The following is a 12,239-nucleotide window of genomic DNA, read 5'->3' on the forward strand; positions in this document are numbered from 1 at the left end:
AACCCCAGCCTCAAAGAATAAACTCCCTTGTTGAAAATATTGTGGAGAGACAAGGTCAACTGACCCAAGGCTCTAGCTCGATGAACAGGTTAATACCTTGTCACCTGATAATATTAGTCAACTGGCCCCATTTGCCCTGCCTCTGCTGAAGGTTTTGTACCATTGCCTGCAAACCGATTAATCTCAGAATTTATCTCTGCCTATTTCACTTTGTGAGGTCCCCACTACTGGGGAAGTGAAAGCACATCGGCTTTCCAATGCGCCTTTACTTATTAAAAAGAAAACAAATTAAAACATCCTTTTGCTAATGGACAGGTGGGGAGAGGAAAAATTGTTGTTTGAATGGATAGCCCTCCAATCCTCCTGACCATAACATTTCAGGTAGTACAATCCAGATCAGAGTGCCTTGCATTAAAATAAACCCTCACCTCATCTCTGGCTCTTTTGCCAATTACTTTAAAATCTATGTCCTCTAGTTACCAAACACTGTGCCATGGGAATAAATTTATCCTTTCCTCCTCTGGTCAAAACTCTTCTTGAGCTTGTGTAAAATGTTGTGTAAAAGGAGTTGGAGGTTGGTTGGGCACAATCTTTCCTTTTTGAATCCATGGCAGCTTTCATTAATTAGGCTGATACTTTAAATATTGTCAAATGTTCTTTAATGTACAAGGAGCCACAGTGGTCTGTTTCCATTCTATTGGTATCTCTGGGTCCATTGATAAGGCTATCAAGAGCTCATAAATCATTTGGTTTAATTTAGAATTCATCTGCTCTAAGTCCTCTTAGCCTTAGGACCTCCATATAATTTATATTCAAGTTGTTGAATTTGCTTTGGTTTTGATGTTGGAGAATCTTGGAAGCATTCTGTTGGTGTTGCAACTGAAGTGAAATCCAAAGTAATCCAAGCTTAGTTGACAGAATGGTGGCGCAAAGTAGCCAAGGTTTGGGAAGATGGGAACTAACTAAAGTAATGAAAGAAGTACCTACCAGAAGAAGCTATTCTGATGGTCTGGTTGTTTTAAATGGAACGTACAACACAGTGCATTCCAGATTGCTATATTTTGACTGAATTGAAATTCTATTTAATGAGTAATTTCAATATCAAGCAGATGATTGGATCTCTTCATTCCCTCCTCTCTCTTCCTCAAAACTCTTAACTCTCCTGCAGTTCTTTGCCCATCTAAATACGTTTTATTTGTTGCAATAGATCTCCCTCACTCTAATGAGATACTTTAAACTTCACTCGATTAATCCTTTTTCCTTGTTGACTCACATTCACCCCTCCTTTTTTATGTCTTTCGCCTACTGACATTAGCTAGACAGTAATGCAGGTTTTCCCAAAGGCACAATCATAAAAATTGAATGTAAAGAAGTATTTTCTAGCACCATCTATGCATATACTATTCTGGCAATAGTTAAAAAGTTCTGGGAATAAAAAATACATATATCTTAACCGTTGTCATTTTTAAAGCGAGGGAACCGAGGCCCGTGCCGCGGTGCACCCCTCCCTCCCCGAGGCCCGTGTCACGTCGCACCCCTCCCTCCTCGAGGCCCATGCCGCGGCGCGTAGCTCTTTTCCAAAGGCCCGGGCTGCGCCGCTCCTCTCCAGAGGCCCGGGCCGCACCGCTCCTCTCCAGAGACCCGGGCCGCTCCTCGACAGAGACCCGGGCCGGGCAGCACCGCTCCTCTCCAGAGGGCCGGGCCGCGCCGCTCCTCTCCAGAGGGCTGGGCCGGGCCGCTCCTTTCCAGAGGCCCGAGCAGCACCACTTCTTTCCAGAGGCCCGAGCCACATCAGCTTCTTTCTCAAGGCCCTGATGTCACCGCCCAGCTTCTGGAAAATTTGGCTCCTGCTTCACCTTGGCCGCAGGCTGTTCTGCCCAGCAACAGTGATATGGAATTAACCAAATGGGCCAGGGGAATAAGACCTCTCGGAGCACTGGATGCTGACCAGCTGATTAGTCAGTTTATCGGCATTCAGTGCTCCAAGAGGTCTTGCGCTGACTGGCCCATTTGATTCCTCTAATTTTTAAAATGTATGTGCGTTCTATCCACCCTTTATTGGTAATGTGGTGACTGCTAGCTTCACAGAACCCCGGAGATCTTTCATGGATCTGAGTCCGCAGGCCCCAGTTTGGGAAACCCTGCGGAAATGCACTGTATTAGAAGTGTGTTGGGATATTCAAAACCTGTGCGAAGAAAGTATATAAATGCAAGTTTCTTATTTTAATTTGTACCTGGTGGGAGTTTGTTTTTTTCTTCATTCTTTCTGGTGCTCAGGGAAGGTAGGTTGGGGCAGTCAGACCTTAAACTCCCTGGTGTTATGTTTACTAATAAATATGTGAAAAAGTCTTTGCTGCAATCTACTGACACTGGGAGCAGCAACAGAAATTGCAAAGCTATTGCAGCAGGTCCTATGAGAGTAGATTAATGATTTGTGTAACAGCCCACCAGGCGCAAAGAATAAAATACCAAGTTCTTGTCAAACTACAGACAAGATGTCAACTGGACACCTGAACATACAAATTAGGACTGAGCAGCACCAAAGACAGTCAGATTTAAAAAGCCTAAAAGCAAACTGACTGCAACAGTAGGGATTACATAGTGTTAGAACATCCTAGAAGACAGAATCAAAGATCCGACTGTTAAAACACATTTATATGAAATCCAACAGCACTGGTTGCCATTCACTTTCATCACCCTTTTCCTTTCCTTTGCCAAATAAGCTAACATCTGTACAAATAACTCACCTCAGCTGAAGAATAACCTGACGAAGAGTACCGTGACATGTCAAAATCATCATCACTGCAATGAAATGGAAATAGGTTTTACTTTGTATTAACAACAGATCTTCAGGCCTCTCTAAAATATTTTTGTTTCTACTAGATTTAATACCATGCAGAATTTTATCTTTAAAGTAACAGGCAATTAGTTACAGAGATTAGTTTAATTTTGTATAAGCAATGTCGCTTTTTAGAAAACAGATGGATGATATACAATGGCAAGATGACATCTTAAACAGGTTTTACAAAGGTAAATTAATTTCACAAAAGTAGCTGAGTAAGTTTAACTTATATTTTGTAGAGGGGATAAAACAATACCTAAAAATCACAAGAGTCCTTTTAAATTTTACCTATCATTAAAACCATGTCTTGGCTTGACTCTCAGGCAGCGAAAATCTGTCCAATTAGATTTGAAATTTTGAGCTAAACAATAAATATTTAATGGCTATAAATGTCTATGATGTTAAATCTGTACAATTTTAGAAAGATATGTTAGGAATTTTTTTTAACTTATTAATGGAAGGATTAGGAATGTTTTAATAGAGTTGCTACCACAGTAATTACCTGAGCTAATAGGGAAGGATCAGTCACCTCCACTGGTGGAGGGATATGGCAAACGTTACAATGATGTTGGGGTGTTTTTTAAAATTAGCTCCCGGTAAATAGAATCTTTCCAAATTTATGCTCCAAAGCTGCATTCTAGAGACGTTTCCACTAGTTGGTATGTCAGTGACTAGGGGTCACAATTTCAAGATGGTCAGCAACAGATCTAGGAGTGAGATGAGGAGAAACCTCTTTACTCAGGCTTGTTGTGTTTGGAATGCACTGCCTGGGAGTGTGGTGGAGGTGGATTCCATAAAAGGTTTCAAAAGAGAGCTGGATACATATTTGGAAGTGATTAATTTGAGGGCTATGGAGATAGGGCTGGAGAATGGGACTAGCTGGGTAAACCTTTTGGGAGCTGGGATGGGCTGAATAACCTCCTTCTGTTCTGTACATTACAACCGAAAGACATATTTTAAATCTAAGAAAACACAAATGTTTACTTCTGCTTGAAGGAAAGTAAACCTTTTAAAAAGCAACCTTAATAAACTTAGCCCTGAATCAAACAGGTTGTTGAAGTTACAATAGCCGGAATAAGTCTGTGATAGTTGCCAGCATGGTGTTTGTGACGACAATCAAGTCAATAATTTTGGCATCTACAATTAAGATGGAAAAAGTTATAGTTTATTCAAACTTGATGGCAGAAGAACAATGGAAGTGGAAGGATTAAGATAGTTAGACAGGTGATGAAAGAACTAGGTGCCATGGGTGGAAGCTAATCCCATGATTGCTGATGAAGTCATTAGGAATAGTTTGCAGATCAGAGAAAAGATCACCTGATGAAGGAGCTACGCTCCGAAAGCTCATGATTCCAAATAAACCAGTTGACTTTAACCTGGTGCTGTAAGGCTTCTTACTGTGCCCACCCCGGTCCAACGCCAGCATCTCCACATCAGAGAAAAAAATGCCATACCTCTGGGGGCTCCAGAATTAACAATGGAATAATGGATGGTGAAGACATTTTTAGAAATGCTCTAGCTATAATCAGATGTGCAAGAAAGCAAACAACAGGTAGCTACCATTGACTTTACTGGACTAGCTACACAAATACTGTGGCTACAACATCAGGTTGGAGACTGGGCATTCTGTGGCATTTTGGAAGTCAACTGGTGACTTCCAAAATCTTTGCACCATCCACGAGGCACAAGTCAGGAATGTGATGGAATACCTTCCACTTGCCTGGATGAGTGAGTTTCCAATAACTTCAAGATTCAACACCTCCAGGACAATACAGTCTACTTCCTGGCACCTCTTCCACACTGTGGTTCCAGTGTGCACGATTCACACACTGGGCTAAATCGCTGGCTTTTAAAGCAGACCAAGGCAGGCCAGCAGCACGGTTCAATTCCCGTACCAGCCTCCCCGAACAGGCGCCGGAATGTGGCGACTAGGGGCTTTTCACAGTAACTTCATTGAAGCCTACTCGTGACAATAAGCGATTTTCATTTCATGATGCACTGCTGCAACTTGCCCAGGCTTCTTCAATATCAGCTACCAAACCTGTAACCTCAACTGGCTAGAAGAACAAGTGAACGTGAACACCACCACTTACAAGTTCTTTTCCAAACCACACACCATCCTGACTTGGAAAATTAGAAACCTGAATGGACACAGTCAAACAGGTAGAAGTAAGATGGGGCATTGGTTTTGGAGGCAGCCTGCACAAAAACCTTGGAAAGGTGAAAAAAGGCAGTGGAGTGATAGTTAGAAAGGTTAGAGGAATTGAGTGTGGTTTTTTTTGAGAAGATAGTGATAACAGTTTTGAAAACAAAGTGGCCAAGGAGAGGGAACTATTTACAACATCTGCTGGTGTAAGAGCCAGGAAGGGGAAGTTGGATAGACAGGAATTCCACAGGTATGGGGTTGAGGAAAGCAGGTTGGTCTTATAGATTAGATACGCTTGGAAACAGTGGAGAAAGAGTAAGAAATTAGTAAAATTAGGTTCAAGCAGAAAGTTATTGCTCAGTAGTAAAAGGAAGGAGAAATTGAACTAACGATCCCCAGCTTGGAGGCAAATAAATTTATGAACTTCTTGTGGAATGGAAGGGCCAGGTCATAGGAGTTTAAGGAAATGGTTGGTAGCAGATAAACAAGGCCACGATTATCTTTATCCATAGGATGACCCTAGAGTGGTCCTAGAGGACCGAGATGATCTTTGCAAAGGAAAGCAAGGTCCAGTAGAATTTGATGTGGTTGAGTCAGATTTGGTGATGAATGGCTCAGTCCTTGAACGTTAGCACAGGATCTCCAAGTCCTAAAAGTTGATTGTTTTTTTTATTAATTTGAAGAAATATTTTTTTAAAAGTGAGAACATATATATTTACACCATACCTGTCAGTATCCAGAGCAACCAAAGGTTTTTCATCTGGGCTTTGATCTAGGGAGGAATATCCTTTGTTTGGTACAACCAGCCTGCAACAAAATTATAAATTAGAATTTAACTTATTCTTGAACATTTTGTCAAATAAATGTCTCCACATATACCAAATTGTACACTCATGCAGCAGCTTCCAGTCGCATTTACAATCCATTTTGACTTCATTGCAGGGTCATTACATATTAAAGAAACAAACTGAAAACATTTGAGCTGTGACTTGTGGAAAATAAAGCTTTTTATGAAATAATAGTTGAAATCATAGAATTATAGCATCATAGAATTTACAGTGCAGAAGGAGGCCATTCGGCCCATCGAGTCTGCACCGGCTCTTGGAAAGAGCACCGTATCCAAGCCCACACCTCCATCCTATCCCCATAACCCAGTAATCCCACCCAACACTAAGGACAATTTTAGACACGAAGGGCAATTTAGCATGGCCAGTCCACCTACCTGCACATCTTTGGACTGTGGGAGGAAACCGGAGCACCTGGAGGAAATTCACGCACACACGGGGAGAACGTGCAGACTCCGCACAGACAGTGACCCAAGCCGGGAATCGAACCTGGGACACTGGAGCTGTGAAGCAATTGTGCTAACCACTTTGCTACCGTGCTGCCCAAAATGGATCTGATTATTCCTGCCATATACCAGATATTAATTCTAATAGATAGCCATAAAAACTAAATAGGTAAACCACTGCAACCACAATTTGGCCTAGATATTGTGATGAAACTATATAAATTGTGCAGTGAATAGAATTTTCTCGCATTGGAATGTAACGTTTCTCCAATAACTTAGTCCCCAAAAAACATTTAAACTAGACTTTTCTTACCAGATCTGCTCTTGCAAACTCATTTTCAATTTTAGTGTTAGTGCGTTTTCTAACCATTACCTCTGCTGCCTTCTCCATTTGGTCCATGTTGTGGTTAACTCCCTTTTCAAAGGCAGGACACAGTTCAAAGGTACAGAGAAATTCAAAGTGGGCAAAGACAATTCAACCCAGCCAGAGCCCATGTATAGATTACTCCCATGTATTTCTTCCCCATAAGGCTGTGGCTACCTAAAATGGCGTCCAGCAAAGAATGCTGGGAAAAGTGGCCAAGTTTCACATGGATCTCTTCTGTGATCATATTACTACGATCACAGAAGAGATCCATGTGAAACATCATGTATAATTTTTCCAAGCAGGAGTATAATATGCTAGGCTCTGTCACTATTACAAATTTGGGTCTATTTTAGAGTTACATTTTTGGGTACAGCAGGGCCAGTTGCTCCCTTAAATAGCCTGAGCATCTTCCATTCATGGCAGCTGGTTCACATTGTTCTCTATCACTTATACAATAATGTTGTCCCAGGAGGGTAACAATTATGCCCCTGTGCCCTGAACTATCATCTGGAAATTTGGCAGCTGTACTTCTTCAAGTGCATGTTTCACTTTTGGAGAGATTGAGGATTTGATGCTGGAGGCAAGCATTAAGTTGCATCATTTCACAACAGCTGAGCACGTGAAACAACAAATATCAGCTGCCATCCAATTAAACGTGCCCAGGGGCATTACATAAAATAATGAACATGCTATGCTCAGTTGGTTGTCTTCGGATCCTTTGTCCTGTGCCCTACAATCGAGGACACAACTTCTTTACTCCACAGTTTCCAGTGTTTATTTTCTTTTTCTTAGATCACTGAGAGAAGAGGCCCAGAGTTTGCCTAAGTGCTTTTGCTAAGAAGCATTTTTTGAATTGCCTAAACGAGCTAAAGAGTTCAGGCAAAACATTGTTTTTTTGCCTCTGGAGAAAACAAATTGCATGCAGCATATTAATCACGTTTCATCTTGGATCCATCTTTAAGCTTGGAAGAATATAAATTGCCCAAAAGTTAGTTGGGGTTACAAGGCTAAGAGTGGGGGATTGGGCCTAGGTAGGGTGCTCTATCGGAGCAAAGGCCAGTGCAGACTCGATGGACCGAATGGCCTCCTTCTGCAATGTAGGGATTCTATGTCCCGAACCCTGGCACCAAACAGGCAACACAACCATCTGGACTCTCACTCAATTCCCCTCGCTATATACTGTCCCTTATTACCATTCCATTTATTTTTGCTGCCTCCATTGGAATGGCTTCCTGTACCACAGTGCTAAAGTCAGTTTGCTCACCCAAGTGGTGTGACTGCCACCTGGTGCAAAATATCCAGGCAATCTTCCCCCCCTCACTGATGTGTTGCAGAGTCTGCAACTCAGCCCCAACACAATGACTCTGTTCCCAATTTCCTCAAGCCGCAATCACTTACTGCAAACTTGATTGTACTGGATCACAATGTTATCCAGGATCTCCCACATGCCGCAGCCTTGACACAGCTTGTTTTGCCATCCTTAACATGTTTAAAATAATTACTTAATGATATTATTCACTTGTTTATGTTGCTTTACAAAGACATGCAGAGGGAATCGTAGCATTGAGGAAACAGGGAGGATGCAGGACTTGGACAAGCTAGGAGGATGGCAGAGAAGTGGCAGATGGAATACAATGTGGAAAAGTGTGAGGTTAAACATATAGACATAGAACGTACAGTGCAGGAGGAGGCTATTCGGCCCATCGAGTCTGCACCGACCCACTTAAGCCCTCACTTCCACCCTATCGCCGTAAACCAATAACCCCATCTAACCTTTTTTTGGACGCTAAGGGCAATTTATCATGGCCAATCCACCAAACCTGCACGTCTTTGGACTGTGGGAAGAAACCGGAGCACCCGGAGGAAACCCACACAGACACTGGGAGAACGTGCAGACTCCGCAGACAGTGAACCAGCAGGGAATCAAACCTGGCGCTGTGAAGCCACAGTGCTATCCACTTGTGCTACCCTAAACAGCGTACTCCCCTGTGACGGTTACTATTCAATCTGCTTTCACCACCCTTTCATACAGTGCATTACAGATTGTTAACAACTCAATGCGGGGGGGGGGGGGGAAATCCTCTTCATTCCAGGTTATTTTATTCATTATTTCCATCTGGGTTCTCTGGTTGTCCACCCCCTGACTGCGGCAATAACCTTATATAATCTATCAAACCCCCTCATACTTTTCAATACTTTGACTAAATCCTTTTTTCACCATCTCGAAGGGGATGAATCCCAATTTCTCCCACATAACTGACATCCTGGCATAACTCCAGTAAATCACCTCTGCACCCCCTCCAAAGTAAACCGTCCAAATCAGTCAAAATTTAGGGCAAGATGATGGGGGAGGGAGCTGGATAACTGGTGTTTCCATGTGAGCTTTTGGTTTAAATAAATAATTATATTAACAAACTTGCTCAGTAATTCCAGTGATAGCAAAAAAACCGGTGGACATGCTGCAATGGGCAACAAAACAGATTGTAAGGGGAGACGTGATTGTTGCGGAAATGAAGATACACTCCCCTCAATAAGTTTGTTCAACTCGATTTTACTCTCACAAAGAGTGCGGGGAAAGCTGCCCGCTTAATTCAAGGCAAAGCCTCTGTGTGGGTTTTTGCTTTAATAGAGAAAGGGGGATATTTCCAACGGTGCAGCTGCCCGTGGCCCTGGCCAGTGTCGGGGGGGCAGGTCCGGGAGCTGCAGCACGGTGCACCGACTCCCGCAGAAGGGCAGGGGAGTTTACAGACTTCCGTCCAGCTGTCGGTGGCGGTGTCGTACAGGACGGCGTCCGGGGCCGCCACTTCCTGCGAGTTGTGCCACTTCTTGCCGCTGACCAGCTAGACGCCGTTGCCCCACACGGCCAGGCCGTAGCAGGAGCGGTCGAGCAGCAAGGGCCTCAGCCGCTGCCGGCGCAGTGGCTCGTAGCACTCGATGTCGAAGAAGGACACGTACATGCCGACGAAGGAGAAGATGCAGTTGCCATCATGGCCATCTGATGGCCGAAGCGGGTGATGACCATGGGCGGGCAGCTCTTCCACTGGCCCTCTGCGGGTTGGAAAGAGAACATGTCCTTGCTGTTGTCCCCCGCCTCCGCCAGGCCACCCGCACGCCCGCCCAACACGTAGATGGTGTCGGCATGCATGGCGCTGGCATGTCCGTGCAGCTTGACGAGGAGGCTCCTCACCGCGTCCCAGCGGCCGCTGCCCGGGTCGTACATCCCGATGGTGGCCAGCAAGATGCCCAGGCCGCAACGGCCTCCCAGCGCGAAGAAGTAGCGGTCCAGCACGCAGCAGCTGAACTACGCCCGGTGGCTCTGCATGCTGGCCACCCGGCTCCAGTGGTCGAAGCGGGGGTCGTAGCGGTCCACCTGCCTCCGGATGGCGAGCCGCGCTGCCTTGGGGCCCTCCGACTCGGCCGCAACGGCCTCCTCCCCGCCCAGCACAAAGAGGAAGTTGGCCAGGACGCACACGCAGTAGTACTGCACCCCGGGCCCGCCGCCGCCCAGCGAGTTCCACTGCCGGCTGGCAGGGTCGAGGGCCCAGAGGCACTTTGGTAGGAAGAATGGAGGCACAGACTATTTTCGAAATGGAAAAAGGCTCAGGAAATCAGAAGCATAAAGGGACTTAGGAGTCCTAGTTCAAGATTCTTTTAAGATTAAGGTGCAGGTTCAGTCGGCAATTAGGGAGGCAAATACAATGTTAGCGCTCATGTCGAGAGAGCGAGAATACAAAAGCAGGGATGTACTTCTGAGGCTGTACAAGGCTCTGGTCAGACCTCAATTGGAGGATTGAGAGTAGTTTTGGGCTCTGTATCAAAGGAACGATGTACTGGCCTTGGAAAGCGTCCAGAGAAGGTTCACAAGAATGGTCTCTGGAATGAAGAGCTCGTCACACGAGGAGCTGTTGAGGACTCTGGTTCTGTAATTGTTGGAGTTAGGAAGGATGAGGGGGGAATCTCATTGAAACTTACAGGATACTAAGAGGCCTGGATAGAGTGGACGTGGAGAGGATGTTTCCACTAGTAGGAAAAACTAGAACCCAAGGGGCATAGCCTCAGACTGAAGGGCCGATTCTTTAAAACTGAGATGAGGAGGAATTTCTTCAGCCAGACGGTAGTGAATCTGTGGAACTCACAGCAGAAGGCTGTGGAGGCCAAATCACTGAGCGTCTTTAAGACAGAGATAGATAGGTTCTTGATTAATAGGGGGATCAGGTTTATGGGGAGAAAGCAGGAGAATGAGGATGAGAGACACATCAGTCATGATTGAAAGTCAGAGCAGACTCAATGGACTAAATGGCCTAATTCTGCTCCTAATTCTTGTGGTCTATTTATATATTATATTAACTTTATCAATGTGTGTATTATTTTGAACTTCAGGGATAGAATAGAACTTATCCACTTACCAGACACTCACCAAAAATCTAGCTCCTTTGCTGGTAGTAGAGTAAGAGCCAATTCCTAGAGGGCAAGGATAAAGAAAGGAAACCAAAATCTCCTTTCCCCAATTCACCAAACTCTAATCTGCACTCTGTTTGCCTTGGCTACATTAAAGAACCTTGTATTTATAGCAAACTGAACTGGGGTACAGTAACCAGATTAAACCAGCTTGTTAATGAACTGCTTAGCTGCCAGAGCTGAGAACGTGTTTACCTGCCTAAACTGTAAGGAAGAACATTGCCTGCTTATACGCTACTTTCTAGTTACTGCCAGTTACAGACCAGAATAGATCTTAATTAAGTACTGCAGTACGACTGCATTGCTCTTGGACTCAAACCCCTTGCAATAAAGGGTGACATACTATTTGCCTTCCTAATTACTTGCCGTACCGTGACACTTTGTCAAGGCAGTCATTGGACTCGAAACGTTAGCTCTTTTCTCTCCCTACAGATGCTGCCAGACCTGCTGATTTTCCAGCATTTTCTCTTTCATTTCAGATTCCAGCATCCGCAGTGATTAGCTTTTAAGAAACAATAGTTTCTCGCTATTTAAAAAATACTCTATTTCCTATGCTTTCCACATAGTGAATAACCTAATTTCCCACATTATACTCCAGCATCTCCCAATTTCTTGCCCACTCACATAACTTACCGAAATCTGTTTGCAGACTTCTTACATCATCCTCAGATTAATTGCCTCACTAGCTTAGTCTCTTCAGCAAACTTGGATACATTACATAGTTCCTTCATCTAATTCTAAGATATCAATATAGATTGTAAATAGCCTCAGCATTGATCCTTGTGCATCCTCACCGGTAGCAGTCTCCCAACCTGAAAGTGATCTGTGCATTCCAACATTATTTTCTATCCTTTTAAAAAAAAAAAAAATAATAATTTAGAGTACCCAATTTCTTTTTCTTTTTAATTAAACATGGCCAATCTACCTACCCTGCACATCTTTGGGTTGTGGGGGTGAAACCCACGCAGACACAGGGAGAATGTGCAAACTCCACACGGACAGTGACCCAGGGCCAGGATTCGAACACCGATCCTCAGCGCCATAGGCAGCAATGCTAACCACTGTGCCACTGTGCTCCCCTATTTTCTATTCTTTAACCAAATCTCTATCCACACTAATATATTTTCCTGTCATG

At 44.1% G+C, this 12,239-nt stretch overlaps 1 protein-coding gene across 2 annotated transcripts in view; it reads right to left on the minus strand.

Moving 5' to 3' along the window:
* The window catches only part of fam219aa (family with sequence similarity 219 member Aa), a 96,119-nt gene that overhangs the window by 9,357 nt on the left and 74,523 nt on the right, over positions 1-12,239 (minus strand). For both annotated transcript variants that reach the window (XM_072497267.1, XM_072497266.1), the window contains exons 4-5: positions 5,715-5,795; positions 2,748-2,802 (exon numbers count right to left, since the gene is read on the minus strand). In XM_072497267.1, the coding sequence (XP_072353368.1) occupies positions 2,748-2,802; positions 5,715-5,795 (136 nt within the window). The remainder of the gene's footprint in view (positions 1-2,747; positions 2,803-5,714; positions 5,796-12,239) is intronic.

The sequence above is a fragment of the Scyliorhinus torazame genome, chromosome 3 (genome assembly GCF_047496885.1).
Source record: "Scyliorhinus torazame isolate Kashiwa2021f chromosome 3, sScyTor2.1, whole genome shotgun sequence".
Taxonomy (NCBI): domain Eukaryota; kingdom Metazoa; phylum Chordata; class Chondrichthyes; order Carcharhiniformes; family Scyliorhinidae; genus Scyliorhinus; species Scyliorhinus torazame.